Source organism: Simochromis diagramma, unplaced genomic scaffold (genome assembly GCF_900408965.1).
Source record: "Simochromis diagramma unplaced genomic scaffold, fSimDia1.1 OVJJ01000602.1, whole genome shotgun sequence".
NCBI classification, from domain to species: Eukaryota; Metazoa; Chordata; class Actinopteri; order Cichliformes; family Cichlidae; genus Simochromis; species Simochromis diagramma.
Window position 1 is genome coordinate 6,797,630 of NW_024387040.1, and position 26,686 is coordinate 6,824,315.

The following is a 26,686-nucleotide window of genomic DNA, read 5'->3' on the forward strand; positions in this document are numbered from 1 at the left end:
GTGCCATCTCACAGTCGCAAAACGTCCTGCTCCAGCAGCCCTAACCCAGCCACCATTCAGCCAGGTCCTGCTTTAACATCTTGGGATCCCAACTGGGATAACGGCCCAAACCATCTGAAGTTACAGTCTCCAGAAGGTCACTCTGATCACTGACTAGTGGGCAAATGCACCACAGGAGTCTTTCTTTTCAGGGAGGAGAGGGGGGTAATAGATTTCCCCTTTTCAGCATGCTGAGCTCATTACCATAGCTTGACTGATTCTTCCCCTCCCGCTATAGAGATTAGGGCCTGTTGTGATGTGTGCTTGCTCATTCCAGCCTGATGGTACTGAAATTGCAGAAACAAAACTATTTTAATGTTAGTAGGAGTATAAGACAACTTATACTTACAGTATATATGAGTGGCTACCAGATGCTGTGCGCGGTGTGTTTGTTTCTTTACTGTGAGCAGTAGCTCTGGGTCCCATTAAATGCAGGGAAACAAAACAAGTGCCACTTTGCTACCGTTTTTGCTGATTCCATAGTTTGTGTTTCATTTAAAACAATCTAAGTCCACGGGGGAGTACATGGGAGGGTCTTTGCCGGCTAAAGAGACTGTGTCATTCCACAAAGGCAGACTGGTTCATCAGCCACTCTCTTGGTCGCTTGTCTGGGCTTGCATTACCACAGGCACCCCCTCCATCCCACCACACACAGACATGCACACAATTTCTTCCTCCCTCTGTCCTCCCTGTGAGGCCTCTTTTGCACTCAATGACTTCCATATGGAGGCCTCCCTTCCTCTCACAAAGTAAATATTTATAGCAGTGTGAATAATGCTGCCATCTTTTCTTTTTTACTTGTTTCTTACTAACTACACTGAGATGTCTCTGAAACAAAGAAAAAATCCTAATTTTTTTTTTTCTTTTTCGGGAAAAGATGGAAGTTCTAAGGGAAACCATGTAATCTAAAAAAGGAATGACTCCAGTAAATAGCACTTAGCTCAGCATAATAAGAATGTAAATTTATGCTCATTGTTTTCCACTAAGAACCCAGTTGGTCATATTTCTGATGACTGTTCTTATTGCAGAGTCATAAACTTTTTTTTTCTTTTTTTTTTAATTTGTATTCTCAGCATCTGTAGCAATCAAAGTGTCTCTGTTGTAATTATGCCTCTGGCTTGTTTTTGTTCCATAACGGCTCTGTTTGCATTTGCTTCATGTTTCTCCTAGTGCCATCACCACCTACACCCAGATGGATGCAGGACTCATCTTCAACCCCACTGCCTTTCTCCACGCCTTTGTTTTTTTCCTCCAAGTGCTCATTGGCTCCTTCCTCTTAGGTCTCATTTTCACGGTAATAACAGCCCTCATATCCTTTTCATCCCGTCCCATCTCTGCCTCTACACCCCAGACTCAATTATCACCTCAGCATCCGCCGCAGTATATCCTGTTCCTCAACACTATAATTGCTTCTCTAACAAACCCCTACTGTACCACTTTTACCAACAAAAGCGATGCAGCTAAAGTCTAAAGTGCTCCTGCGACATTAATGGCTGCAGAGAGGTCGTCAATCAAGCCAATAGCCTATGATGAAGTTTCGACTTGCGCCGTCGTCCGGCGTTTCTCTCTGATCTTCAAGTAATTAGACTTTAGGATGAAAAATGGGAATGTGTCATGAGGGGTTTGGGCCAGGACTCAGCTCTTATTTACAGTGACTAATCTCTGGGTGTAGGCAAACCACAAAGTGAGCATTTATTAGATTTTGCTGATGCTAACCATAGCAGCATCCTGCTCTTGTGTCTGCTATTTGTTAAAGAAATTCACTTTGATGTGTAGTTGCTCATTTATCTTTTAATTAATAACCACACCTGTCCTTATTAATTACAAAAACAATCAGGCTTAAGAAGGTGTATTTTTATTATTGCATGCCCGAGGAGTATTTTAAGCGCAGCCTCTTAAATACCCTTCAGGCCTAACTTTGTAATATTTCCAGTAGCCAAACCTACCCTTCGTTTCTTTCTATGTGGCTGTCAGAAATATGAAAATTCTAGTGTCTACTGTTTTGCCCAGAACACCGTGTAAAATATTGCTCTATGGTTTGCACCGAAGCTTTGCCGGAGGGGATGTGGGACAGTGGAGCTCACTGCCCGTGTTTACTCTGTATGGGCGATCCCCACGCTTGTTGAGCACTATTTGCAGTTGCTTTATTTTTGCAGGCAGCGTACCGCAGTTTCTCTATCTCCAGACTGTAGCACTGGAATGCACTTGTGCAACAGTGGGAAATCTGTCCTGCATTTGCAATATGAACCCTGGCCTGTTGCAAAGTGTTAAATACTTCATGATTATCTTATGTATCTTTAACTTTCATTTCACCTCACCAAATTCACTCGGCTGCATGAAAATCCCCTGCTGGAAACGTCAGTTTTCTTCTTGCTGTCCTGGAGCAGCTACCTCTCGGCTGAAGCCTGCGGGCTATCAGGTGAACACTGTGTGACTTATGTTGTTTGTGTGTCTGTGGCCACGTCAGTGCTCTGGGTAGCTGCCCTTCTCCCCTCAGGCGTCTCTTCTCAACTGCTCGCGCTGGCTCGCATACTGCTCTACAGTATCAGTGACACCCAGCATCTGTTTGACTGGCTTCAAGGCATTTTCTGTTTCCACTCACACTCCAAAAACCTGGAAATAATGTGCGCACATACTGCTGTCCAGTCATGACCATCTGCACAATTCCCTGCTTGCATACAAGATTCAGCTTTTTGGTTTTTTTGGTCAATCAACCAACACTCCCTGTACAGTCAGTGATCTCTCAGTCAGATGCACTCTTTAACCCACAAAGTGTTTTGCATTGTTCCAAGAATCTTCTCATCACAGACAACTGGAAGTACCAGTCCTATTCTTCTCATTTTAAAATAGCTGCTTCTCCCTGAGAACGCTTGTAGTTTTAGTTTGGAGATGACACCACTTACAGGTCCTTACCCAGAGTGGCTGCTCTTTAAGAAAGTCAAAGTGATGACGTATCTTTGCAAACTCATGTTTGGAAAAGACCATTTCTCGACTCTGCTGCCTAGAATTGTCTTCTGTTTCTTTACTGATGTGGTGTAATGTTGTTTTGAAATATAAGTCGAGTATACATTAGCGCACATTAGTATTATTGTTCCCGGGCCGTTCCACTCGATTCGCTGATGCTGTAGAGCTCTCTCTTCCTTGGCACTGCTCCCTGTGGCCTGTGGAGGCAGAGAAGATGGTTTTAATGAAAAAGCTTGACCTTTGTCCATTAAATTCCAGATGCCCTGTTTATAAAGCGCATTTTAAATACTGCCCAGTGTGGGAGTCGCACCACAGAAAAACCTCAGTCGGTAATTCTCAGAGCCTCTAGTTTTCTAGTAGAAGCATATTTCTACATGCATTTCCTGGGCTGGTTTTAATACTTTGTTTTGACTTGAAACCTTCACTGTTATAAAATCTAGTTTAATACTGATATTGTTGTCTAGGTAGTGAAAATTACTGTTTCGGTGATGAATGGTACCCTATACCTTATACAGCATTAACGGTAAAGGCGTTTAATGGTCGCTTTGAGATGAGGCAGCACATCATACCAAAGAATGCAATGACTGATGTGAGTCCTCCCTGGTGTCCTTTGGTAATCGAGGCTCTTTCTGTCTCTGTTAATTGCTAGAGTTTAGTGAGGGTGTGTCTAATGACCCTCAGCCTTGCAGGGAGCCCTGCTGTCATTAATCTTATGCCCCTCACAACTGCTCATTATGAGAAGCATCTAATCTGTTGCAAAGTGCTCTGTGTGGAAAAGACTTAGAAAGAGACTTAATGCAGCAGATAGGTGATGTGTTATCTCTGTCAGTGTTATGTAAACCAAGGACGATGTTGTTGCCCCCAACCAAATGGAACCAAAATGAGATCTGCCACGATGGCGCGCTCCATTAGATGTCGTTGCACAATGCTAAGAGGTATATTTTGACCAAGCATTACTGGAACTAGCATAGTGCAGGTCCGTGTCAGCATCCCGATGTAAAGGCGGATGGTGAAGAGAGACTAATGGACTGGCTTAATTTAGCAGTCTGAACCACAGCTGCTATTTTGTCTCTGCTGCCATATTTATTACAGCCAACCCTGTCTTCTACCTATTGCTATACCCATCGCAGCAGTTTCACATTTTTCCACCTTCTGTGATTCGCTCAATGAGAAGGAAGCTAAAATGTGAAATCGAATTTCTGCAATGAACCAAGCGTGTCCTGCGAGGCAGCAGCCCACCTTTCATGCTTTGTGCTTCAAACTCCAGCTCTCTGGTCCAACCAGCCTCCCCTGTGAGCCTAATCACTCTCTCCACCCTCTGTCTTAGGAGCAGAGGCTGCTGTCTGTACGTCTTTCCTTTTTGTACTTTGCTTGTCGTGCATTTGTTTTTTGTTAGTATCTCCTCCCACGCAACTGACATTGTGATTGTGATGTCACTTTTAAAACTTTTTTTTTTTTAATCGTTTCCAGAGCCTCGTGTATCTGGACAAGTAAATGTTTTTATCAGATATATAATGATGCTTGAGTTGGGTTGGGCAGCACATTTTTATTGGAACCAGGAGAGTGGGTGGATGCAAGGTTGGGCTGGTCTGATCCGGTTAATTTTTATATGAGTGGCTGCACACAGGAGGGTTTAATTTTTGGATGTTATAAACCAGTGCTTACATGAATTACTGTAACAGTGCTTTTATTTAATTGATCTTTGTCCTCACTTCCCCACTTTTTTCTGAATGTCGGCGTCTCTGGCTTGTTAACAAAAAAACATGGATTGAACCATGGAGACAAAAGCTCTTTTCAGAAATGATCCTCCTGTGATGGTAGAACCTCCTACACCATATTCTCAGCGTGACAAGTCTCAAGCCTCTGTGTGTTAAGCAGCTCCCAAACATACAGATTCTCTCATCCTGATTACTAATATATGCACGTATAAGTGGTTTCGCATACTTTCAGCTGATCAGATCCGGCGCATTATCAACTCCCTGCTGTTGACAGGATTCTCATCTATGAGCTTTGTCCACAAAATGTAAATGCTCACATTTAGAAGATGCCGTGGATGTTTGGGGGGTTGTTTAGGTGGTGGGGGGGCTATATCATTTTTGAATTTTCATTCATTTCAGAAGTATTGTTTATCTTTCAGGTATTGTGGCAGTGATGTTTTGCGGCTTGAGTCAGGCAAGGTACACAGTTCTCAACTTGTCCTCTGAGGGCAGGGCAAGGATCAAGCAGGTGGGTTAACAGAGCGCAACCGAAACTTGTTTTCCTTTTGCTTGACAGTCATTTTTAGTCTTCTCGTTTGTGTAGAATGACTCTTGTCGCCAGCATTTGCAGTTCGCGCTCATTAATTGCCATTAGTGCTCAGTTGTCCAGCGGGCGTCCGTGTGGGACATCAGTCTCCAGCTATCTACTTAAAAGGCTGAGCACAGATGGAGGCTAGCACACTGTCACACTTTGCCAGCAAGCTTCATAGAGGAGCAAAACAAATCAGAAGTACACACATATACTTATTTGTGCATTTATTATTCATTATCAGCACCATAGTGCAGCTAACTGTTTATCACAGACACTCCTAAAAGGCAGCACAGTTGAAGCCTCTGCCTATAAAGTGGACTGGCTATGCGGGAGAGCATGTTCACTTGGCAGAATGCCTCTATCTGTATTTTTTAGGGTTTATACATGCAGCTTATGGTAAAATGTGATTGAGTGTATACAGGCAGTAGTTGAATAGCTAGTAGGACCGATACTTTTCTTTCTATGATCCCCAAAAAGTGCACTTATTCAGCTGGATATCTTTTTTTTTTTAACCAGAGCTCTAAATCATATAAGAAATAAAAAATATGGTTAATGAAATTGTATCATCTCTTATAATTTAATGCCATTGCATGAACAGTATATGACACCAAAGTTCCTCAGCTTGGCTTAGAACGTGACAAGCTGGAGCCTGAGTCGATGAGTTGTAATAATCTTCTAATAAAAAGCAGAGTTCATTAGCATATGACTTTTTGGGTCCCTAAAGATGTGCTGTTTTATCCCCCAGTACGCTTCAAATGAAATTATTTCACACAAAGATGATGACAAGAACATGTCTGCTGTTACAGGAAACCATATTATGCCCTCGAGCTGTAGATGTTTGCAGCTGCCGCCTCAAAGGGAATAACATAAACACTGGATTTGTCGTGTTTGTACAGATCTAATGCTATTTATCCATTCCTCTACTTCACTTTCAGCCATCTTTCGGCACACAAAGTTGTTTTTTCAGAGGATGTCAAGTTGACTGCACTCATTGTGTACTCAGTGCTCGGCTGATTCTGACCCCTACCTTAACCTTAATATGGCCTAACCATAAACACTCACTTGTGCCCTGCTTGTTTGACCCATTTGTCCTCAAGGGGAGGCAGATACCCAGAATGAGACTCTGTAAATAGATTTATGTGTTTCTAACAGCAAGCATACACACACACACACACACACACTTCGAACAGATGATCTCAGATGACCTTCTCTCTCATGATCCTCTCAATCCCTTTTATAATTTGCAGCTCTTTGAAGTCTTCAACTTCCTCGGGGAGATTTCCATCTTCGGCTACATGGGATATATATTGTTGAAGTTCACTTGCCATAAATTTGAACCACACTTCATTTCTGGGGCACTTGTATCCTTTTCTGCTGTATGACAGAGGACTTTACCCCCTGTTGTGCAGCTTCTGAATTCCACTCCCATCTCAGGAACAGGACTCAGTTCTGTCTCCTATTAGTTTAATGACAAGTCATTTAGTAGATCATACTGGTTATCCTGTTGTATTTCTTGCTACCTCATTGCAATACTGTTACTTCCCCAGTCCTTGGGGGAGAGAGGGAGGGGCGGTGATCTTGAGAGCTCTGCAAATGTCATCCAGCTGGTTTCCTGCAGTCAAGATCTCTACAGATTCTTATTGTTACTGATGTTTTTGTTTGGTTTTTCTTTAGCAACGCTGTAATTAAACTGTTTAAATCTTTTTGCTGTTTAAAATAATCTTACCGTTCTTTCATTTAGCAGATTGAAGATGACGCTGTTTTAGCTTTTTCTGCATCTTTAACACGATGTAAAGATTTACGCTTTCTGTTCTGTGTTTTGCACAAAAATGAGAAAATGTTGATTGGTTGTATTTCAAATATGAATCATATTGTGAATGTGAATAACGAAGCACAAAATTAATCAGCAAAAATATTCCAGCTATCGTAGAGCAAGCAGCCCCACCCCGGACAAGTTTTAGGGCTAATGCAGAGAGACAGACAACCATTCACACCTACAGCCAGTTTAGAATCACCAATTAACATGAATGTGTTTGGACTGTGGGAAGGAGAATATGCAAACTCTACACAAACGAGCCCTAAGATGCCTGGCTGATTTGAATCTTCTTGGTGTAAGACATCAGTGCTAACTATCACACCACCGTGCCGCCTCACATTTATCTTATAGCAACGAAAATGAGAGAATTTGCCATTTTCTTACTTTTCTGTCACTTTACAGTGTTTAAAGTTAGACCAAAAAGCTGTTACATTAATCAGCTAGTCTTGACATCTAGATATTTATGCTGTTTAGCAGAAAAAAAATCACAGTTAATATCAAAAACAAATGCCAGGTTTTGAAAAAAATATGCTCGGAGACATCCAAAGTTCATAGCTTCTGTCTAGATTTAATATTTTGCATATAGTGTCAAATATGATACAGGAAGAAATCCATCACAGGCAGGAGATGCATATGTTTCTCCCCTGGCAGCAGCCTCTGTAGACCAGAGTACAATGGCGATAGAACTCGAGTCATCTTATCAAAAAACGATCTGCTCTTTAATGATAAATAGAAAAATCTTACTATCATAACAGATGTCTCGTGTTCAGAAGCTTTATTGTATCCGTCAGCTTTGCTTTCTGAGAGAAATGATTGGGCAGTGATGGACTGATGGCTGCTTGCTGTACAATTGTCCTTTCCTGAGAGCTGGCACGACCATAGTGTATGCTGGAGGAGCGACTCTAGTGGCTGCACTCCAAGGAGCTGTTCTTTCACAGTCCAGTGCCCAGATGGCCAGCAATTATTATTACAATCCATCTTCTACCATAGGGTCAAAGGGGCCGCAGAAATAGTTGACTGAGCAGATTCTTTATTCCAGTACTCTTATGTCCAGCAAAAAAAAGAAAGAAAGAAAAGAAACAAATGATTTGAGCATTGGGTCTGATTTCTTTAAAATGTGTTTTTGGCAATCCACCTTCATTAGATGGAAGTCAGGAAATGTGGGGAACGAGTGCACAGGAATTTAATAGGAGTTTTAAAAAGCTCCGGCTGGCTATGTACACATACAGGAAGATCAACCGGATGGACAAACATGAATAAGTGGAGGTCGGTTTCCAGTTTTATGGCTCTAAAAGTGTCTATGAAAAAGAAATAACCCCAGTGATTCCATCCTGTTAATCGCTCTTTGGTTATGCTGTAGATTTTAATCGCTGTAGCTTGCAGCCTTTGCCAGTGACAATAGAGATAGGCTTTATTGGAAATGAGGCTGAGATGAAAGTGCTTAATTACCTCCATTCGAATAGCTCAGAGGCCTTTGATAAAGAAAAATGACTGCTTTTGGGAGCAGGATATTGCTTTTGAAAATCCATAGGGTGCGTGAGATGTAATATTGACTGCAGGGTGCGAGGGAGTACTGTTTTAGTAATAGCCCTGTCAGGCCGAGGTGTCCTGCCTAAAATATTGGTCCCTTTATTTATACCGTTATATTTAGACTTACTAAGGATAAACTCAAATCCCTTCTCTTTCTGATACCAAAGAAGGGTTACCTGTCTGCACAGATTAGTTTTTATGCAACAAATTTCAAAGAGGATCTTTTTTTTTTTCTTTTTTAAGAGCAAAGAGCTTTCCAGACCCTCTTCACTTTGGTTCGCTCAGCTTACCCTTAACTTACGTCAGACTATCAAAAAGGGAAAAAAAACCTATGAGAGGATCTGAGGCTGTATTTCTAACTTCTTCTAAAAGCATGACCGATGACGTGACGTGTATCCTGGATGGCAGCTATGTCCCTGGTAATTGTACAGATATCATCTTGATAACTTCTGCCCAGGACACTTAGCATTCAGTCTCATCCTACGTGAGACATCAAAGTGTGTGTGGAGGGCAGAGACAGCTGGCGCAGCCTGATTGGCTTCATGCCTCAGCATGGTGCCACGTTGCCGTGTTTTCATCCCAAACGGAAAATATCCAGAGATTTTTTTTCTTCGCGTGTTTGCGCACGTGCGTAATATTTAGTGTTATTCACAGGTGGACGTCTATAGCCTGACCTCACAGTGTTGCATTTATTTATTTCTGGATGCAAAGAATTGAGCAAAAAATGTGATTACTTATCAATGATATCCAGTTAACCAGTGTAATTTACGGCACTTTTTTATTCCCCGGCAGATTTTCGACAGTATAAGACCGAATGATCAACTTTCCGTGAAACCTGCAAGTCTCATAAATGTTCTCCTTAATCTGCATTCAATGCATACAGCTGTCCGTCTTTATTTCAAGAGCATTCAACATCTACCCCTTATCTTTCCTGCTGAACCTGGGTCGCACAAACAAGATACCTTGCAAGTTCCAGCACTTCATGATGTTTGCAGGTACACTTTTCATTCTAGTTGTTGTTTTTGCTACGAGAGACTGGGGGGGGGGGGAGAAGAAGAAAACTTTCACCCTGATTTATCCCATGAAAGCTCTAATTATTCCACTCTCCTCTTCGCCTGCAGCTAATGGCATGAGTAGAGATGCTGAGAAAATGTGTCCTCTGTGGAATAAGTGCGAGCTGGTGTGCGCATTAAGTCAGTTAAGGCGAACACAAAGACCAGCACCTACCTCGGGGTTTAGAATAATTCACCTTGTTGGAGGAAGAATTTTTGCATTAATCAATACTGTCTGAATTTGAGATTTATGTTTTTTAAAGAAGCTTTTTATCTATTTGTTACCTGTGAGTGGAAGCATATATAGAAGTCTTAGTCTTACTTATCTGAGGTATCTGAGACTAGCGGTTGGCACCCTGAATGATTTGATGATGCAGGAGAAGGGAACCTTTGATGTGGGGTAGCGCCACAGCAGCATGTTTCTCTGCTTGTCTGACCCACTTTACGTCTTACGTAAGGTTTCTTTATAAAAAGCCCTTGTCTTGCTATTTTTCAAAACTCCCCCACCGTCGCCGCTATCACCTCCCTCATCTTTTTTTTTTTTTTTTCAGAAAAGGATTTGCTCTGGGAATTGTTTTGGCTTTAAGCATTATGTCACCACTGTACAGCAATCTTGGAGTTTGTTTCAGGGCTATTTGCTGGTCAGCAAGTGGTCAATGATAGTGACTGTCAGGGTGTTATTTGTTACCCATTGACAGAGTTATTAACTGGCTCAGTTTCTGTGTAATTGGTTGGTAGATGGTTGTCTGGTGGTTTAATGGAAGGCATTAATCCAGCTGTTTGCTCAGAAATGTCTTCTCTTGCCTCAGGTTTGAGGGGGGCTGTGGCTTTCAGTCTGGCTGTAAAAGTCACAGCTAAAGAAGCGAGTCACACCATCTTCACCACCACCCTACTGATGATTGTCTTGACCATCTGGGTACTTGGTATGGCTGCTGATCCCATGCTGCGGCATCTGGACATCAGGTTGGTTCTAACGCCTTGTCGAGTGATACAGATAGTGGGATGCGCGAAAGACCTGTCGTCCTGTCTCTCCATCTGCCCATCTGTGTCTTCTTCATTTGTTCTGCCAGTGCCCACAAATTTACTTAATTAGACTCTCACATGTATTCTCTCTCAAAATACAACAGCTCTTTGTAAAAGGAGCACATTTGAATTCTGAAGCCCCCTCCTCTTCTTCCTCACCATCCACACACAGCCTTTGTGCAAACGTGCCCTCCATTAGTGACTGGCACAGCTGGAGTGCACAGGTGCTCCACACAGATAATAGTAAAATATGTGCTCATATATATATATGGGAGCACATATCGAAAGATTTAAAGTCTGTATACTGCGATCAAGGCCAGTGGGTGATAATGATTAAAGAGCGCAGAAGAGGCGTAAAGGATGCAAGGCGGTAATTAGATACTTATATTGTTAAAGGGTAATCTATGGCCCAGATCACAGTGGTATAATTGACTCCCACAGTCTGTGAAAGAAGTCTGTGCGGTGTACATGGTTTCAGCTTGATGCAACTCTAAGAAAGATATCCTTACAAATCAACTAAATGCAAAGTGTTCGGTATAATAATAGGAAGTACATAATAGTGAACACGGCCTGATTTTCAAGGATAAATGACACTTCAATAAAAATTAATAAAATGATGAATATGGACAAATTTTGTTAAGTGGAAAAGATAAACCATAAACAAATGTTGATCAAGGGCAAAAAAACAACAAAAAACAAAACAGTAAAAGAATATACAGTAAGTAAAGAAGAGCTAAATGTGTGTCTGAGGATCTTAGGATGAGATCTGGCTTGTAGGATTGCGTCAGTCCAGCTGTACAGTAGGTCCAAAAGCTCCTTTGATGGGAAATTGAAACACACAGCAGCACAATTTGTGATGAGAAGCAAAACCTGGAGCTAACCTGCTGCTAATGAATTGCAGATTGGCTTTTGTAATTGAATCTAGTTGTTCATTTGAGCTTTTATAGCCAAATAAGCTTCATTTAATTGTAATTCCACAGTTTATGAACCAGAGAAAGAGCCAGTATCCGTGTGAGATCTCCCCGGATGCTGGATTTGTATCCACAAACCCTCTTCTTTTGTGTGGTACAAGCTGAACTGCTTTGCGAAGGTTTTAAGGCATTTGGCTGTCCACTAATCAAGCAGTTCAGTCCTCAGCCACTCCGCATACTGAAGTGTCCTTGAGCAAGACACTGAGTTGCAACCAAAGGATGGCCAGTGCCATGGAGAGCAGATTTGCCAACATTTGTGGGATGAGAAACATTTTGTAAAGCTTTTTGTACAGCTAAAGTAAAAAAAAAAAAACATATACAAAAATCAGACACTCTATTAGGTACACCTGCTCAGTTAACTGATAATACAAATATCTAATTGGCCAATAACGTGGCAGCAACTCATTTACACATGTAGATATAGTCAAGACAACCTACTGAATTCATCATGGAGCATCGCAATGTTTCAGAAACTGCTGATCTACTCTCATTTCCACCCACAACCATCTCTAGCTGGTTAAATCATGTATATTTCTTTAATTTGATTTGTACTGGCATGTACTGTAAATCTTTACATCCATTATGTTAGACCCTTACATTTAGAGAGAGCTGTTGAGTTGTATTGCTGTTATACCTCCCACTCCCTCCCTTCTTCTTGCTTTTGTGTCTGTGTACATACTCTACATGTGCACCTGTGGATATTTGTCCTGAATAATGCATCTGCCTGCTGTTTATCCACATGACATGACTGTCTTTATGAGTAGTCATTCCGTCAACGCATCACAGTACAGTGCGTCGTGCCTCCAGGGCTGTCATGTTTCAGAGAATAATGCTTTTCCTCACTTCCCATCCCAAACTCCCACGACTGCTTCCCTCTTCATCTCCCTTCCCTCAACCGATTGCATGAAGTAAAGGGACAAGAAGCAATTTTGAAAGACTTCATTTTGGTGAATAATACATTACATTTCTTCACCTGGAGCAAATTTACCTCCTATTCCATCTTTGAAATATAAAGTGGTTTTGTGGAGGAGTCTTTGAAAGTTGTACTCTGTGTAAAATTATTTCTGTATATACAGTGCAAGAGGGTGTGCAGAGTTAGAAAGAACTTGAAAAACACAAGAAGTTATAACTTGTAAAACTAAGGAGAAATATTTGGGAGTCTGCACTGCCTCTTGGTCAGAAAGCAAAGGTACAAAAATCTGTATGTAAAGTGCTATTTATAAATGCTAAAGCAAGACTTCGTTATGTCGTATTCTCTTCTATTAAAGGTAATTTGCTACTGAAAAGATATGTGGGTGCATAAAAGCATATCAGAGTGCTCTTACATGCGTAGACTTGTGAAAAACTTAAGCACGCCCTTACTGCCTCCATGGGAATTAAATGGGTAACCAGCAGCCAGGTGCTGTTAATCAGATGCACTTGATTAACTGATAATCAGCAAGTGTGAGCAGCTCGATAAAACAGAAGTTTTGGCAGTTTTGCTTGTATGGAGCGATCAGGTATGTGCTAACAAAATTACATAATTTTCCCAGGCGTGGAAGTTACAGAAAAAAAAAAACAACAACACAAGAGATACTGTACGTCTTTGAGTCTACAGACCTTAAATGTTAAAGTGCATGACAGAAAGTATAGTTTAAAAAAGACTGAACAAATGTGGCTTATTTGGATAGTTACCTGGAGAAAGCCTCTTCTATCTAAAAACAACATGGGAGCACAGCTTAGCTTTGCAAAGTTGCATCTGAACAAACTTCAAGACATCTGGAAGCAATGTCCTTTGGACGGACGACATCAAAGCAGAGATGTTTGGCCATAATGTGCAGTACCATGTTTAGTAAAAACCAAGCACAGCATATCAGCGTGAACACCTCATACCAACTGTCAAGCACGGTGGGGTACTTGACAGTTGCCATTTGGATTTGTTTTGCAGCAAAAGGACTTGGGCAGCTTGCACTCATTGAGTTTATTATAAACTCTGTATACTAAAGTATTCTAGAGTCAAATGTGAGACCATCTGCCCATCACCTAAAGCTTGGTCCAGATTGAGTTGTGCAACAGCACAATGCTCCCAAACACAGCCAAGAGTCTGCAACAGAATGGCTGGCAAATAAAATAATCATGTTTTTGCCTTTGCCCTGTTCAAGTCTGGACTTGAACCTGATTGAAAAGCTCTGGCAGGACCTTAAGAGAGCTGTGCGTAAAGGAGTGCCTTCAAACCTCGATGAACTGAAACAATGGTGTAAAGAAGAGTTGGCCTAAATTCTTCCACAACCATGTGAGAGACAGAAAATGATTTCTTCCAGTTACTGCTGCTCAAGGTGGTTTAACAAGATAATGAGGGCATGGGGTGTTCTTTGTTGTTTCACTGGACTTCATAGGAAACTTTCGTTTTTTTACATGACTGCCTAAGACAGGAAATGACCAGATTATCTGTCAGTGAAGGTTGTTTACAAACTGACATCAGAATTTTATCTCTCATTATAAAAGATACTGGGAGTTTTCTAACCACAAAGTGGACACAAGAATTCAAGAAGGACAAAGAAAGTAGCTTTTATAGCCAGGCACAAATGGGGAAAAATGTATTTGATTGCACTGTTTTTTTTTTCCTCTATTCTTCTATCTATAGAGGCTCACGTTGTGCTACACAGACACACAAACAAGTACACGAATACAAAGCCATTGATGCATGCTACACACGAGTGAGCTGAGCTTAGAGGGGGTGAAGAGTCTTTTAGACTGCAATGTGAAATTCATGTGCTGCATGCTTAGATAGACTGTTAAAACCATGGACCATATGAGCACTGTGTAATAAAAGACTCCCTCAGTTTTCAGCTCACTGTCCAGACATCACACTTCACTTGATGAAATGTGCTTTTAAAGCTAGACTGTCTCCCAGTCCTCCTCTCCCTCTACAGTTCCTCCATTTCAGTCTCAATTTCAGGGTACATTATTGCCCACACTCACAGCAGCATGAGTTTCATCATGATGCCACAAAATAAACTGATTATTTACACCTTACTGCACGTGGTAATGAAAATGCTATTTTTCTTGATCGTACAGTCCCTTGTAATTATTGATATATTGGGACACAACTGCAAAGCCGTGTAATCGTTATATTCTCTGGTTCTCCTCCTCTGCATTGTTGCGCTTCTTTCGTAAGCTCAATGGCAACCTCCAGAGATGTTGTTGTACTCAGCAGGGGGTGCAACACAAATTTTGGAAGACCAACTCCCAAAATAAAGACTCCAAAAATAACATTAAAAAGGAACAAAAAAAGGGGGTTCTGTTTTCACTGAAGTGCAATCAAGTGCAGGAGGAGCTAACCAACCAAAGATGAAAGCTCAACCTTGATGCAGTGCAGTAAAGTCTGACAGCAGGAGGAATTTTATTGTTATTGCGAAGCCAGTGTTTAAACATTGGGGAAGATTGCAGTGGACTTCAGAACAAGTTACTTTCAAATCATTTTTATTTTTGCTATATTCATCTGATGCATGGCACCGATAATTATAACAGCTATAAATAGTTGACATAATTATATGTTGGCCTGTGGAAAAAAACAAAACGCAGAGACACACTCAGATGCATAGTGTGTGTCACACTTCTGGTTCTCAGTCTCGGTCCATCTCCTCGGCTTTAATGTGGGCTGGAGGTGGCAGGGTGCCCCATGGGGGATTTGAAACTCAGTCACAGTGAGCAGTCTGGGGCCAGTAGGCTTTGAAGAATAGCCAGTCATGTCCTCTTCAAGCCATTTCATTTTGAATGTCATCATTTTCCTCAATCACTGTTATTATTTATGATCATCTATTACTAGCAGTGAACTGGTGCTTTGCATACTCATGTATTTATTGGCAAAAAAACATACATTGCTTAAAATTACTAAACCAACGCACAATGTAAGGTTTATGCCACAGCTGCCCTAAATTAACAGTACTGGTAATTACCAGAATACTTCTTTGTGTTTTTAATGTTTTAATGCTGAAATTTGCTGTTTTACAAAAATAAGAAAAACAATAAAGCTTATTATTATTATTTTTCACTAATATCCTAAATTACACTTAGTTCCCTCATTCCTGAACAGAAAAAACAGTTTGAGTGGTTGAATGTTAGGCTACATTTTAAAATTGTTGCCATAAAAATGTGAGTTCAGTCAATTCAGTCATTTTTAATTAGTTTTGAAGTAATACCCCCAAAGAATCAAATTTTGGGGGAAACAAAGGTTATTTCTATCAACATAAGCTCTGTGCATAGCTACAACAAGGAGGCTAACTTGTGACAGAAAGCATAGTGAAAATTAACTGCCAGCTATCACTATTAACAGTATCATTGTAAGGATTTTACTAAGATCTCAGCTCTTGCATTGTACAGCCTCACAAAGAGCCTAGGTCGGCTATAGACTTGTGTAACCTGCGTTCTTCATGTCGTGAAGATGATTGATCGAGGATGTGAGAAGAGAAGAAAGCTCCCATGTATCCCATTTGCCCTTTGTGAAATTATGCCATTTCAAAATACTTCATGGTGCCTATTGAGGGCAGGCTTTGCTCTCTGCTGCTGTGTGTGTGTGTGTGTGTGTGTGTGTGTGTGTGTGTGTGTGTGTGTGTGTGTGTGTGTGTGTGTGTGTGTGTGTGTGTGTGTGTGTGTGTGTGTGTGTGCATTCAAATGAGCAGTATTCAAAATTTGGAGGCTAAGGCATAACAGCTGGAGTCTGGCTAATGACTGGCCTGCTTGTTTTGAGAGGACAGATGGACGGGTGGAAAACTGATGTCACTTACTCTCCTTCATGCCCCACTGACCTCTTACCTCTTTCTCACTCCCTCTCTCCTTCTCTTTCTGTGCCTTTGACATCCATCTGCCTCTCAAGTGTCAATATTGGGAGCTTTAACAGCAGCTTTCATCAAATTATAATGTACATTTGCAGTTTTTGCCCTTTTCAAGTCTTAGAGTATTAGAACAAGACTTAACACGTGTAGATCCTCCCTCTTCATAGTAGGCTGAAGGAGAGAGGAAAGTCAGCCACATATCCTCATGTACACAGGCAAATACACACTGCCCATAATAAAGAGACGTCAACCTGATCGGAGGGAAGATACTTCAAAGAACTCCAAAGATGAATGGCTCCTGCATAGGTTTGCCCCTTCTGTTAATGAAAGAAGACAACGGGGACAGAGAGACAGAAGCTTAAATCCATCATTGGTATATTCTTTATTCTGTTCAGTCAAAGTGATTGCTTTGCAACAAAGGAAGATGGAAAAACACAAGAAAAGTGTGTATTAGAAAACAAATCTACAACAAGGAATGACTTTGAAATTTAGACAGGGAACAAATACTATAATTTCTTCCCTTAAAAAATGGAATATATATTCAGTATTGAGATTTCAATCTTAGCTGTACAATAGCCTTGTGAACGTCAGAACTTGTAAGAATGCTCGTCTTTCTTTAGTCCTTTTAACGAATAGATTGAGGGGGTTAGGTAGCTGTCTCCCTGTCAGTCTGTTTTGTCACATAACATGCATCTGTCCATTTTTTGCACTCCACTTTGTATGCCAACAAAACACATTCATTATTAATGAAGGCCGATGATCCAGTGATGGATTGGAGCTACAATACTGAGCCCTGAACACTTTGTCACTGTTGTTTTTCAATATAAAAGGCAGCTTACTTCTTATTCTTCTTATTGTTTTTGTTATCCTTACCTCTCTTATTCCCCTGTTCTCCCCATCCTTTGCTGTACCGAAAGTTAAATCTTATTTTTCATTGTATTAGTCTCATTGCTCTCACACAGTGGGGACTTACGAGTTCAGCCAGCCGCACCAACCACTGATTAAGCTTCTGAAGTGTCCAAGAGCCGGGTTTTAACTTAACATTTCAGATGACTCTCTTCAGGGAAGAGGATCTGCCAACAAAATACACCCTTGGTCTTTTTCCAGCAGGAGCTCTCAGCTCCAAATATTCATGACCTCAAACAGGCATTAGCCAGTTTTGTCTAGGCAAAGCAACACAACACTGATACCAGTGAAGCCTGGCAATCGCTGCTATGCTTAGGCTGAAGTTGTATTTCAAACTCATTCTGTATTTATGAAGGAGGAAAACAGTCACGGAGTTCAGCTTGTAAGGTTACAGCGTTGATGAGACTTCAGTGCCATATTCGAGGTCTTAAAAAACGTTAGCTCCTGGAACAGGTAGGGACCTAGGTAAGGATGTTATTGAAGAGGAACATCGTGAGACAGATGGAAGCTGGGAGATGAAGGTAAATTATGATTCTGATGCTGATCAGGCATGAAATGTTATCTCTTCACATTAGCCTGCCAGGGTTACTCTCGGGCACCAGATACAGATAGTCCTATCTTACCTTACCTATCAACACACATAGGAGTGTAGATAGTGTGTGTGTGTGTGTCTGTGTTTGTGGATGCAGACAAAAAAAGGTGATAGCTTGAGGGGAGCGTCCAACCTGCTCTTGGTGTGCTGGTTTTCCTACACAGTTCAATAGGTTACTCTCATAGTGGATTGATAGTCGTAGCAGTGTGCAAAGACTAAACAGATTGCCGTGGTAACCGCATCTGTCAGATCGGCCAATACAGCAAGTTTATCAGGTGGAGATTGACTCTGGACGGAGGACTCATACACTGGAGCCCTGTGCTTCAGCTTTCACTAAAAAGGCCCAGAGGCACGACCTAATGGATATGACGTCAATACAGAGGGAGGAGGAGGACCATTAAAAGGAACATCAGGGCAAGAGAAGCAGCCACATGTGTGTCTATTCATGTGAGTGTTTCAGGGAACAATGATGCTATAAATACAGAAATAGGGACATTTCGCATGAGGATGCAAAATATGCAAATGGAATAAACACAGGGTTTGTGGATGAACATTTTTTTGGTCTTTTTAAAGAAAGAGGGAAACAGGTGGGGAAGAATATATTGGGACTGGATCAGTATGTTTTGTGTGTAACATTGGTAGGTGTCTGTGGGCTCAAAGAGGATCCACACATGAGTTTGAATAGTAAAATAGACGTGGGGTGCTTCTGCTGCACGCCCTCTCACATATTCACAGATGCAAATGCACATGTGCGCACATTTTTCCACTCTGCTGGTGGATGAACAGTGCTATAAGAATGCAGACTGCATGGACTGCTCAGAATGAAAGCGGTAATGAGGACTGATGGATGGTATCGACGGGGCCAAAATTTGCAGCACTGCAGAGAGCTGCAGAGGTAGAGAGAGGAAGAGAGTTCGAAGCACTCCGGATCCCAGGGCTGCATCACTGTGCGTGCTGTTTACAAGGAGGCTGTGCAGTTTGTTTTTGTGTGAGAGTTGTGGGAGCTTCCTTTTGGAAGTGGAGAGGGCTAATGAATTCAGCTTTCCCAGCATCCCCAGCTGCCTCGCGACCTCACCTCTCAATCACTCGCAATGGGTACCTTTTATTTATAGAGCCATTATTTTTAGCCCTCTATAATTTCAGCCGTCTGCCTCTTGAAGAATTAACAGCAGGCACATTGGAGGGAAAGATGGAGAAAGAATATGAGAGAGAGACAGCCAGAAAAGATTGAAAGAATCAATTGTACTGCATAAAAGAAAATGATTTTCTTTACAACCTAGTTCTTAATTTCACAGTTTGGGCCTTCGTTTTTTATGAATTATTAAAACATTTTACTCACAGTTTAATTGGCAAGACTTGGAATGCAGCACTGAAGTCAAGAAGGTGAGACACATTAAAAATCTACATCTTCATATACTGTCTGGGACATCTCTTTGAGGCTTCAAAGTGATGCTTCAAGTTGAATGTTTATGTCAGCATGCAAACATTTAGGGAAGCTCATTTCCCTACACAGCACTTTTTTGCCTAGATTTTATTACAAAATAACTCAAAATATCAAGTTTTTTCCTCAATTATGAGCTATTTTAAGTTTGAGCCAGGAAGTGGTAAAATTTGAGATACCTAATTCAAAATGCCGACTTATGGGTAGCAAAGAAAACATTTGATTTGATTTGATATATATATATATCTATATATAGATAGATATATATAGATATATATAGATATAGATATATATATATAGATAGATAGATATATAGATATAAATATATATAAAAGCTGGACTTTTTTTTTCAGTAAAGTTCGCCACAAGGCTAAAACCTAACCATTTGATCCGAAATCTGCACTCTTAGTCCCAACTGTTATTTCTAGAGTCAGGAAATCATCACCCAGAGAGAGGACAAAAGTGCTGGTCAAATGTGGACTCCCAATACACAGATGAGGAAAGAAGGAAAAATGTATTGTTTCAGCAGATAGAAGGGAGCTGAGTGTCTGTGTGGGGTGGTGGCTAGAGACAGAGAGCGAAATGGATGCAGACTAACTCACTGAGAGACAATCAAGTGAAACTGGAGAATGAGTGCTGGGAACATGGTCGTTTATTCGGCCTTGAAAGCCTCCGAGCATTGGCACTGCACAAATCAAGCCCATACAATCAAATCTTCATTGAAGGCATCTGTGCGAACCAACCAGCACATAGCTATGGGTGACACTTCACCACAGAAATGTGGGTTTGTGTGTATGTGTGCCCAGCATCTGAGTGTACGGCCTCCTGACTGTTAGACCCCTGCCCCAAGGCAGAACCAGAGGAAAAGGAGAACAGTCTTGGCAGCCATTGAGTGCGCCATCTGTTCCCGTGGATGTGGTCAGTCTGAATTAGACCCTTCTGTATCTCTTGCACGCTCAAACACACACACAGAGATAAACAATCCCGTCTTGTTTCTGCTTGCTTTCTCATCTACTGTATTTCATGGGGCACAGTACATCTGGCTGTCCAGGCTGCCACGGCCCCCTGGCCATGTGTCTGGACTTCTGTTCAGAGGGTCCGTGGTTTCAGGAGGAGCAAAGGCAAAAAAAAAAAAAAAAGAAAGGAAGGGTTGGGGCTGGGGAGGACTCATATCGATTCATACCCGCCAGCAACGCGCCAAGAAACTGCTTTCATAATCCTCCCTCTTAAATAATTCACCACTCGCCCTCAAAATTTCATCAGCACCTACATATAGAGAACAATCTCCCCCACAGCAGCAGCAGCATTTTGAGGAAGGTAGAGGATGATGAGGCAGCAGATGAGTGAGCAGGTGGAAGATAGCCTGTTGATAATATCCCTGTCAAAACCCAGAATCAGCTATCGCAGGCCACTTGTGTGGCTGCAACACATTCATCTGTGCGTCTCCAGACATGACAGTATACCAGTTTTTGGGACGTGCGATTTATCAGGTACATTTGACTAATGTTCAGACCAGCTGGCTGCAGTCGTAGGAGACAAATTTTACATTGTACAGCCGGCATTATGGAGCAAAGTACTCTATACTGAATAATCTAAAAGCAGAGTGCTGTTAACCATTCAACCATTCCTACAGTCGCCTCTGCAGTGGAAAGAAACAAGCCCATTTCCCTGGGCAACATATAAAATACAAAACAGGATGAAGTTATTGGAATTGCTTTGTCAAGTTAGTCTTGTTACCAGTGATTTCTTTCTCTGAGATTCTCCTGATGTATTTAGGTGGTGTCGGCAGACATCACCCTTGATCCTCAACAAGAAAGAGATGGCAGCATCCAAATACGACAACCAAAGATTAAGACATCCCCTTAGAGCCTGCCGTGGCTCAAAAGAAGGCACTTGATCTCATATCCTTGAGGGTAGTTTGGCAGGAGTGAGAACAGGAAGGAAGGAGAAATCAAGACATGCTAAAGGGGTTGTTCTGCCCCAAAGGTATGAATGATGTAGCAGTTGCCGGCAAATGCCACTAGACTAGTAACAGACTTATTGAAAGATTAATAAATTTGTGATTAAATCTGGTTTGATTTCCCTGATGCCAACGCGGTGACTTGTCAGCAGTAATGCAAGAGGCGAATAATATATTTTCAATCACTTTGCAAGTTATTAACAGTCATTATTCAAGTTGACGTCATAAAGCAGTTCAGCCTTCAGCATGAACCCAGCTCAATATCTGAGCATCTTTACTTTTTACTTCTTTACTTACTTCACAAAAACTCACAGCCACTAGTAGTTCTTGCCAAACTCACCTTTAACTTTCTTTAGCATTGATAATATTATCACTATGCATGTAGACCCTCTAAGACTAAAATAAACATTGTTAAAAAAGAATTCATGTTGGATTTGTGCAGTATTGGGATGTTACGTTGCATCCTTTTGGACAGTTACTGTCCCGCAAAGTCCACGAGACTAAATTTAGGCTGTTTCCTTATGACATGCTGAGACATGCAGGTGGACAGCAAGAGGGGAAATTAATTCTGTGCAATAATAATATCTTTGGCTCGCACAGGCTTCTCCACTCCCAGCCATCTTTGGATACCTCCAGCAACTCAGCTGGCTATAATGCTAAAAACGTTCCTTCCTGCTGAAGTGACACTGTTTGAAAAACTGATGGCCAGCAGTTCACACAGTGAGGAAATACTGACATTCAGTAATATTCTTTGTTGTTTTTTACATTGCTTTGTATATAATATGATGCACAGCAGGATCTAGATAGAAGATGGCATTGTGCTATGGTTAACTTGTTCTAAGATGAGAAAATAAATAGTCAAAAATACATATAAATATAAATTTCCTACTACGTTATATTGAAAAATTGTTATTTTTCCAACATTTCATTTATCTGATAGTGCCTACACTTTCTTTTACACTCAAAACAGCTGAAACATAAGCCATAATGGATTTATCTAACAAAGTAGTTTGAGCAGAAAGCACCTTTGTAACTGATCACATGTAATACTACTGATCATGATCCTCAGTTTTATACTCAGGATTTTGAGTACTTAGTTTGTATCCCCTAGTTTACGATTTACAATATTTTATTATTAGTGATATTATTACTGTTTTTATTTTGTTAATCATGATTAGGGTTTATATCTCATTCCACACTACTAATGTTAGGTTGCTACATATATGTGTGTGTAGTCTGTGTATTGGTTAGTTACTTTGTGTTTTAATTTGTGTGTTTTGCACTTAGATTTTCTTGCCCTTTGTCGTGTTATCTAGATTCGATTCACCTGTGCGTACATATGGACTTTGGGCATTTCTCTGCCTAAAATAAAGTATGCTTTGAGTCCTCGACCTCACAATTCATGACAATTACAGCCAGCAGCCACTTAAATTAGTTTTTCACAAACTCAAATAAAATGAGAGAAATTTCCATCGATCCATTTTCTTTCACTTATTCACGATAGAATACAGAAAAATATCAAATGAGGGGACAAATTGAAGGTCATTTTGAATTTGATGGCAGTAATACTTCTCAAAAAGTTGGGACATGGCCACTGTGTAGCATCCACTCTTCTTCTTCTTCCCTTCAGCCCATAAACATCTGAGGAGACCTGCAGCTGGACCTTTTGGAGATGACTGTTGTCCCGTTTTTGTCTGATATGTCATTCAATCCAAGGTCTTCCCTGAAAATGACATCATCTAGATGGGAGCATGTGTTGTTCTGAAACCTGTGTATACCTTTCAGTATCAGTGGTGTCTTTCTAGATAGAAACTAATGCAACACGATGAGATACTCGACCATTGTTTTTGGACTTTTGGTTGTTGTTGCAGATTTGTGATCCTCTGCCCATCTTTATTTCTGAGAAACTCTGCTTCTCTAAGAAGCTCTTTTTATACGCAGTCATGTTACTGACCTGCTGCTATTTAACCTAATGAATTGCAAAATGTACCTCGAGCTCTTTCTTTTTTTTAGCACCACTTACTTTTCCAGCCTTTTGTTGCCCTAGTCCCAACTTTTTCAAGACGTGTTGCTGTCAAATTCAAAATGAGCTAATGTTTAACAAACAGTAGTAAAATTTCTCAATTTAAACATTTGATACGTTTTTATACATTCTATTGTGAATAAAATGAGTGTTTGTGAGACTTGTAAATGATTGCATTTTGTTTGTGTTAACATTTTACACATGATGCCAACTTTTTTGGAATTGGGGTTGTAATTGGTGAGCTTTAGAGTTGCTGGTAGGTGGTAATGTTACTTAGGGTGGTAGATGTTTTCCCCTATTACCAGTCCTTAGAGAAATATGTGCAGCTGATTGCTGTGGCGTTATTGTGTTGTTGTTCAAAGACTAGACTGCTATTAATCTCCTAATCTCATCTGTGCAAAAATGTGATGAAGTAATATTTCCAGAATTTCTGTATTTTCTGTTATTGCACAGCACACATTCACATGTATGACCGTAAAGAGACGTTTTGATTGATTCTTTAATTCGTCAGACTGAATATAAACATAAAAGTTCAAACCAAGCATCAAAATAGGGAAGAAAATTGATCTAAGTGACTTTGAATTTGGTTATTAGAGCCAGATGGGCTGGTTTGAGTATTTCAGAAGCTGCTGATCTACTCGTATTTTCACACACAACCATCTCTAGTGTCTGAAAAAGAGAAAATAGCCAGTGAGCAGTAGTTGACTTGGCAAAAATTTGTTGTTAATACCAGAGGTCAGAAGAGAATGGCCGGGTGCCATTCCTGTCAGCGAAGAACAGGAAACTGAGGCTACAATTCACACAAAATTGGACAACAGATTGGAAAGACATGGCCCGGACTGATGAGTGTTGGTTACTGCTGCAACATTCAGATGGTGGAGTGCATGCCTTGTATCAGCAGTCCAGGCTGTAGGGTCTTTACCACACCATATAAAGCGCCTTGAGGCGGAAATTGAATTGAACTAAATTGCTGGTGGTATAATGAGGGATTATCTCTTGCATCCCTTAGTACCAGTTGAGTATGAGTATTGTTGCTCACCACTATTGCATTATGGCCACAGTGTACCCATTTTCTGTGGTACGCAAACTATGTCACAAAACTCAGACAATCTCAAACTCAAAGGACAATGAGTTCACTGCCCTCAAGTTGCCTCCACAGTCACCAGATCTCAATCCAGTGGAGCACCTTTTGGGATTTGGTGCAATGGGAGATTCATATCATACAGCAGCTGACTGATGCTAACATGTCAATGTGAACCAAAATCTCTGGGGAATGCTTCCAGCGTCATCTATCTATCTATCTAATCTCTGAATTAAGGCATTTTTGAAGGCAAAGGGGTTTAGCTATCACTTCTCAGGCAGATTGTTTAAATTTTTAGTTGATTAAAGTCTTTTGTCTACATGAAATGCAAATTAAATGCATAAAAAATACAGCCCAAGTTATAACAAATGTATTTTAAAAATGGGAAAATTCCATTGCAATGACTGTGCTAAATCTGTGAGTAATTTGCTCAAGGTTCTGACTAGCCAAAACGTCCAACTTGGTATTACATATCCAGAGTTATTTCTGGCCATCGATATCTCATAGCTCAGTTCAAACAACAGAAAAGATAACATAATATTTGGACATCTGCTGAGTGGGTGATCATTCATCAGTGAGCAAAATGGCAGAGCATATAAAAAGTTTTGCCTGGTTAGATGAGATAAGAAGAGGACAACGAACCGTGCACTTATGTAAATGCTTTGCGCATCCCGCTAATATCTTCAGTACACGTGCATCTCAGGCACACGCGTCCCTCTACACTACCCTGCCAGTTTTATTTTTACACCAGCTCAAGTGATTTGAAATTTAGGTTAAAGCACATTCTGGGTCTTTGTAGATCGACCTACATATTACAGTCGAGGACTTGGTCATTTATGACGCTTTGTTTTGCTAGACTGCAGTATCAGGAAGGGAAATTTGTGTTCCAGTTTTATGTCCTTATCCACAGCAGAGTCATAACACTGAGCGATACAGGGCTCGGCCATGACCGCGTGAACTTATCTGTCTTAAAGCTTGGAAAGACATTATGTTCTATTGTCCAAATCCAAGATTGCAGTATCTTGCACAATATGTAATGTCTTAAACAGTCGCGCTTGACTGTTCAGGCACTTGAAGGTTTCATTTCGTGCATAGTTGTGGAGCTGATCGCACTGCAGAGCTCACGGTGGGGTGCTAGAGTTTTGTGGGTGTGAGAGAGCTCTTGGCTCGACTTTCTCATGACATCTGCAGTTCAAGTTCAGGATTTTGTTTCAGATAACGTGTGATTGTGGTTAGTCATCGCATATCGATAACTTCAGTGTTATTCTTCGGCAGCTCCTGCAGCCCGCAAGGTTTTTAAATTCACATTGCTAGCAAAGTATAAATGCCATGTAAGGATCAGGCGAATATATTTACACGTCTTATGAAGTCATAATCATGTGTGTCATTGTGTTTACTTACACGTAATGCTCGCAGAGTGAGAGGGGGGCACGTCTTTAATTTAATCTTTGCTTTACTTGAACTGCTGCTTTTTTTTTATTGTCAGTGCCAAGCCTACACTACATTGAAATCTTAAAACCAGCCTACGAGTCATTGCAGGTATTGATGTCTGCACTGTTTGGGGATTTTATTTTGTTTTATTTCTTTAGCTCAATGCCAGAGCTGGAGTATAGTCATATACGTCCTTTTTGCGATATAACCCGTATAACCTGTAGCATCTACTCACTTTTACTGATGAATTAACTGTAGTGCAATAAATTAGTTGTTATTCAAATACACACATGTACATGTATTTTGCTTCCGTTGAGCTTGCGGTCGCCTTTATATGATATGACGTATGTAACAGCATCTGTACACTTACATTCAATACTTTATTTAAAGTGCTCTGTTTTCTGGAAGTACTCTGTAGTTATGATTGGGGGTAAAGTGTGTTTGCTGTAGCTGGAAAGTCTGTGGGGCAGAATTTAAACCCAGAAAATATCCTTGCGTATGTGTCAGCTTTGGTTCCAGGCTCTGTTCCTGAGAGCTGTCAAATATGATATCAGTGTGTCCCCGGTGAGAAGAACAGCCAAATGGGATTTTCAAACAGGAAACTGGAAGGATGAGCTTTCCTCTTGTCCATACTCACAGTATAGTGCAAACACAGTCCCTGTGAGATTCTGCCTCTTTGTCTTTGTCTCGCCCCCTCCCTATTTCGATTTTCTTCCGTGTTTTCCTTATCCCCTGCCTCTCTCTCGGAGCAGTG

The 26,686-nt window shown here is 40.9% G+C and overlaps 1 protein-coding gene across 6 annotated transcripts in view; it reads left to right on the forward strand.

Annotated features, from left to right (window-relative positions):
- LOC120741485 (sodium/hydrogen exchanger 9-like) overlaps positions 1 to 26,686 on the forward strand; it is a 57,985-nt gene that overhangs the window by 16,549 nt on the left and 14,750 nt on the right. For all 6 annotated transcript variants that reach the window (XR_005697634.1, XM_040044423.1, XM_040044424.1 and 3 more), the window contains exons 7-12: positions 1,210 to 1,348; positions 2,353 to 2,458; positions 5,141 to 5,229; positions 6,540 to 6,653; positions 9,522 to 9,633; positions 10,500 to 10,653. Coding sequence is in view for 5 of the 6 variants with exons in the window: in XM_040044423.1 (XP_039900357.1) it covers positions 1,210 to 1,348; positions 2,353 to 2,458; positions 5,141 to 5,229; positions 6,540 to 6,653; positions 9,522 to 9,633; positions 10,500 to 10,653 (714 nt within the window). In the remaining variant the exon portion in view is untranslated. The remainder of the gene's footprint in view (positions 1 to 1,209; positions 1,349 to 2,352; positions 2,459 to 5,140; positions 5,230 to 6,539; positions 6,654 to 9,521; positions 9,634 to 10,499; positions 10,654 to 26,686) is intronic.